The 5623-nt window shown below is 50.2% G+C and overlaps 1 protein-coding gene across 1 annotated transcript in view; it reads left to right on the top strand.

The window, feature by feature from the left end:
* The window catches only part of LOC105519607 (dnaJ homolog subfamily B member 13-like), a 9253-nt gene extending 6232 nt beyond the window's left edge, over window positions 1–3021 (top strand). The window contains exons 2-3 of the mRNA XM_011953010.1: window positions 1495–1598; window positions 2637–3021. Coding sequence (XP_011808400.1) covers window positions 1495–1598; window positions 2637–2851 — 319 coding nt within the window. The 3' untranslated portion in view covers window positions 2852–3021. The remainder of the gene's footprint in view (window positions 1–1494; window positions 1599–2636) is intronic.
* Window positions 3022–5623: the final 2602 nt, after the last annotated feature.

The following is a 5623-nucleotide window of genomic DNA, read 5'->3' as shown; positions in this document are numbered from 1 at the left end:
AAAAAAAAAAAAAAGTATATGTCTGGACTAGGTGAATTTATGATACCTTGGAGAGGAGATGGCAAATAGACAGTTGGAGGTAGTCTTTGGCTCAGGGAAGTGGTCTGGTTCAGGATGGAGATTTAGCTGTGAGAGACCGAAGCCTGCCCCTGGGATGAGGAGAGAAGCCACGGAACTCTGGGGATGGTGGCGAAGCGAGTGTGGGCACTGGAAAAGCAGGCGGAGGTAAGGTGGGGGGTCATGCCTGGGCTGAGTGACAGGCGTCTGTGCTGGACGCCTCCCGTGCAACCCTCCAGACCCACTCCCCACCCTTCCTGCCCTGCTGGGCTCCGGCTCCGGGGGGCTTCCTTGCCTTCAGCCTTCCAGATGGAGCCGGCCCAGGGGAGCACTAGGCGGGAGATGAGAAGGGAGAAGGACGGGGCTGCGGCTTTATTCCCCAGTTCTCCTCCTATGGGGTCTCTTCAGTCAGCTGTGTCGCTTGACAGAAGGTCACAGCTCCGCTGAGGGCCCTGTCCACACACTCTGACAAACCCCTCAGCGTTCCTGGCCTGGAAAAACTGCGCTCCGCTGTCCCTGGCAGTCTCCCTCCGGTCCTCCTGCACCTGGGCGAATGGTCCCTTTATTAAACCCTCCACAAACCACCCAATCCGCGCCATCTTTCCCCCACCCCGGGTCACTTCTGATACATGTTCTCAGATGCTACAATGTCTGCCCCTTAGAAACAGGCCAGCTGGTAGGACTTGTATTAACCCTCCCTCCTCCAGGTACCGCAGACTCGCCCCTTAACCACCTGTTGAAGTCAAATGAGCCGTCTTCAGCAGATATTTTCAGGCAAATAGCACAGGACTGGGCAGAAAAGAAGAAGGAAAAAAATAAGCACAGAGTGGGTGGGGGCGGCACAGGAACCAGACGTGCGTTGAGCGCCTCATCCATGTCCGCTGCACACCCGATTGTAGCTCATCCTCCCAAGACGCCTGTGTGTCTGCTCCTGTCCTCTAAGAAGCAAACAGGATTAGATGTGTAGGAAATGTACCTGGAGAAACTGTGAAGGATGAAGGGAAGGGAGCAGGAGCGCGCAGGGAGAGTCCCCAGAACACAGTGCAGCCTGACGCGGAGGGGAGGAGTGGGGAGGGAGAGCTCAGCCAGCCTCTGGGGAGCCCTCACGCAAAGCGTGCCCGTTGGAGGAGTCCTATGTCTTGCAGGAATGGGCCAGCCTTGGTATCTCCACCACACGTAAGCACTGGGGGCAGCTCAGGGGCTGTAGCTTCGGCTCAGATGCCCAGGGGGGCAGCTGCTGGAACTGTAAGTCAGCTGTGCTCCCCGCACCAGCTACTCTTCAAGAGCTGAGCAGTGCACCTCCGCAGCCACCACAGCCCGTGAAACTACCCTGGATTTATAGCCAGGCAGGAGTGGACAGAGTGCCAGCTCTGAACTCTGGTCTGCCCTCAGAAACAGGCCAGCTGATAGGGCTTGTATTAACTCGCCCTCCTCCAGGTACCGCAGACTCGCCCTTAAGCACCACCCATTGAAGTCAAATGAGCCGTCTTCAGCAGAGATTTTCAGGCAAATAGCAGAGGCCTACGACGTGCTAAGTGACCGTGAGTAGCTGTGGGGCTGAGCAGCCCCTTCGATTAGGATCATTCCTTAAGTCTCCAGACTGTTGGGTTTTCTGAGGGGGCCCAATAGCGAGGAAGCATCCCTCTTCCCTGCCTAGAATCTAGACACACAGAGAAGACAGAATACCGACCTGCCTTTCTCAGTAGAAGCAAGCTGAGGGGGAGGACATAGGGTGTGGAACCCAGGATTGCACTGACTCGCTCACCCTGGCAGGCAGTGTGGGAGCAGGGGCACATTCCCCACGCATCCCTATGCCCTGCGAGGACGGGACCTTCCCCTGGAGGAACAGAGTGAGGGGCTTGCAGCTACCGGGAAGAAGGCTGAAGCTGGGCAGGTGCACTCACCTGTCCCTCCCAGAGGTCCTTCCCAGTGGCTGAGTGTCCATTTCCCCAGGGCCAGCAAGAGTAGGAACCCGCACAGAAAGGCCAGGAGTAATTAGGAAATCTCTCTCCTGTGGAAATCAGCTGAGTGAAGAAAGTGTGATCCCTGCCCTGGGGCTTGTCCTGGAGACTAATCCTGGTTCCTGCAGAAGTACAGCTAGAAGATCACTAAGGTTTCTACAGCCCTGAGTTTTCAGGACTTCAGGGTCCTTAGACTCTAGGATTTCGAAGTTCTAAAATTTGGAGGCTCTAGAATTCTTAGCTTCTAAAATGTCAAGGTTCTACAATTCTGTTTACCCCAGATAAGACAGTGGCCATGATGACTGAGTTAGGCCAAATTCCAGGGCTGTGGCCTGAGCCTCAGTCTCTCAGTTATTTCCCCAATCTCTCACCCTGCCCCTAGCAAACCCAAGGCTTTCCCATCTGTCTTCTGGGCTACAGAAGCCATACCTAGGTCCTCCCAGAATGAAATGGAACCCGACTCCTAGGGTGTCATTCCAAAGACTGCCAGACAGCAGGCACTTTGGGATCAGGCTGCTTCTGCCCCTTCCCTTTCTCCATATCCGCCTGCTTCCCAGCCCCTCCACCTATCTCAGCTCCCAAAGTTGGACGCCTCCTCAAAGTGATGCCCATCCACAGCTGTGAAGAGAGGCATCTACGACAAGTTTGGAGAGGAGGGCCTGAAGGGTGGGATTCCTTTGGAGTTTGGATCTCAGACCCCATGGACAACTGGTTACGTCTTCCACAACAAACCCGAAAAGGTGTTCCACGAGTTCTTTGGTGGAAACAACCCCTTCAGTGGTAAGAGATCTTCCTCCCCCACCTTGCCTTGCAGAGAAATGACACAGCTATAAATGATGCTTTTCGTTAAGTAGGTTTGTTTTTATTTTTACTTTATTATTTTATTTTATTTATTTATTTATTTATTTTTTGGAGATGGAGACTCGCTCTGTCGCCCAGGCTGGAGTGCAGTGGTGCGATCTTGGCTCACTGCAACCTCTGCCTCCTGAGTTCAAATAATTCTCCTGCCTCAGCCTCCCGAATAGCTGAGACTACAGGTGCACACTGCCATGCCCGGTTAATTTTTAAAAATTTTTAGTAGAGATGGGGTTTCACCATGTTGCCCAGGCTGCTTTTGAACTCCTGAGCTCAGGCAATCTGCCCACCTTGGCCTCCCAAAGTGCTAGGATTACAAGCGTGAGCCACCGCGGCCGGCCTATTTTTACTTTAATAAATATATATAACACATTGCAAAACAAAAAGTAAAACAGAATTCATTGAAAAAGAAACACATTCCAGCCCTCCATTTTCTTTCTTTCTTTCGTCTTTTTTTTTTTTTTTTTAGATGGAGTCCTGTTCTGTCACCCAGGCTGGATGTCACCCATTGCAGTGGCGTGATTTCAGCTCACTGCAACCTCCACCTCCCGGGTTCAAGCAGTTCTCCTTGCCTCAGCCTCCTGAGTAGCTGGGATTACAGGCACTTACCACCATACCCAGCTAGTAATTTTGTATTTTTTAGTAGATGAAGGGGTGGCCTGCCCCTCCACCCCTGTGGGCGTTTCTCGTTAGGTGGAATGAGAGACTTGAGAAAAGAAATGAGACACAGAGACAAAGTATAGAGAAAGAAAAAGTGGGCCCAGGGGACCGGTGCTCAGCATACAGAGGACCCACGCTGGTCTCTGAGTTCCCTTAGTATTTATTGATAATTATCTTTACCACCTTAATGATAAGGGAGTGGCAGGATAATAGGATCATTGTAAGGAGAAAATTAGTAAGACCTATGGATAAAGATCTGTGATATGAATAAGTTCAAAGGAAAATGCTGTGCCTTGATATGCATATGCAAACATCTTCCATAAACCTTTTAGCAGCATTGTTTCAGCAAGTCCCACCTTTTGCCCTAAGGAGGTTTTCTCCTTTCTCAGTAAACAAAGCATACAATTCGGTCTCACACCGAGATGTTCTATTGCCCAGGGATGGGCAGGAGACAGATGCTTTTCTCTATCTTAACTGCCAACATCCGCCAAAAGGCCTTCTTTCCTCTTGTGCTAGTCCTCCTCAGCACAGACCCTTCACGGGTGTCGGGCTAGGGGACGATCAGGTCCTTCTCTTCCCACGAGGCCCTGTTTCAGACTATCACATGGGGAGAAACCTTTGACAATACCTAGCTTTCCTAGGCAAAGGTCCCTGCGACCTTTGGCCGTGTAGGTGTCTCTGGGTACTTGAGATTAAGAGAATGGTGATGACCTTTAACCAGCAAGCTGCCCTCAGGCACTTGTTTAACAAAGACACATCCTGCACAGCCCAAAATCCATTAAACCTTTAGTCACCATAGCACATGTCTCTTGCAAGGACAAGGTTGGGGGTAGGGTCACAGATTAACAGCATCTCAAATACAGAACAAAATAGAGTCTCTTATATCTGCTTCTTTCTATATAGACACAGTAACAGGCTGATCTCTCTTTCTCTTCCCCACAAGTAGACATGTGGTTTCACCATATCTGCCAGGCTGGTCTCAAACTCCTGACCTCAGCTGACCTCAGCCCACCTCGGCCTCCCAAAGTGCTGGGATCACAGGCATGAGCCACTGTGCCCAGCCCAGCCCTCAGAAGCAGCTACTAGGAAACAGTTTGTGTATCCTTCCAGAAACTTTCTATGCATGTATGAGCTGTATTTATTTTTACATAAGCCTTTTATTTTGTTAAGGAAATAGGGCCACAATTTACACACTGATTTTTTTTTCACTTAATATATCTTGGAGATTATCTTATATGTTATACTACATATAGATCTACTTTATTCACTTATATGTAAGTCTACATACTATGTATAGATCTGCATAAGATTTCATTGTACAGATGTCTATTAGGGATCCACTGCAGAAACAAATACTGTTTCAGCCACATGAAGCAGAAAGGGGTTCAAAACAGGGAATTAGGTGCTTTAAAAAATCACTGAGGCCGGGTGTGATGGCTCACTCCTGTAATCCCAGCACTCTGGGAGGCTGAGGTAGCTGGATCACTTGAGTGTAGGAGTTCAGTGCCAACCTGGGCAACATAGCCAAACCCCATCTCTACAAAAAATGTGCCAGGAACGGTGGTGTGTGTCTATAGTCCCAGCTACTCAGGAGGCTGAGGTAGAAGAATCGCCTGAGCCCAGGAGGTTGAGGCTGCAGTGAGCCAAGATCGGGCTACTGCACTGCAGCCTGGGTGACAGATTGAGACCTTGTCTCAATAAAATAAAATAAATAAATACATACATAATCACTGAAAGGCCTGGGTGAGAAGGCTCTAAGCTGGCCCTGTAGGAAATCTTCCAAGAACACCTCCTCTAAACTGGCCCACAAGGAAAGCTGCTGTCTCTGTCACAGTCACGAAGAAGGAATCAGGAAATGTCACCGTTGCATTCCAGAACACACCATAAATGTAGCTGCAACTGCTGCCTCACTTGCTTCTGACAGGCATGAAACTCGTAGGTGGACACACAAAGGCTGCTGCAGAAAAACCCAGTATTTCCACGACAGTGCTCACCAGCTCCAGACAGAGCCATGGAGAGATGCCTGCCGCCTTCTTCCTGCCTCCCAAGTAGCTCAGGGTTTACCTGATGAACAGAATTCAAAGCCAGAA

The sequence above is a fragment of the Colobus angolensis genome, unplaced genomic scaffold, assembly GCF_000951035.1.
Source record: "Colobus angolensis palliatus isolate OR3802 unplaced genomic scaffold, Cang.pa_1.0 Scaffold355, whole genome shotgun sequence".
NCBI lineage: Eukaryota > Metazoa > Chordata > Mammalia > Primates > Cercopithecidae > Colobus > Colobus angolensis.
The sequence above is the reverse complement of the archived record's forward strand: the minus strand, read 5'-3'. Positions and strand labels throughout refer to the sequence as shown.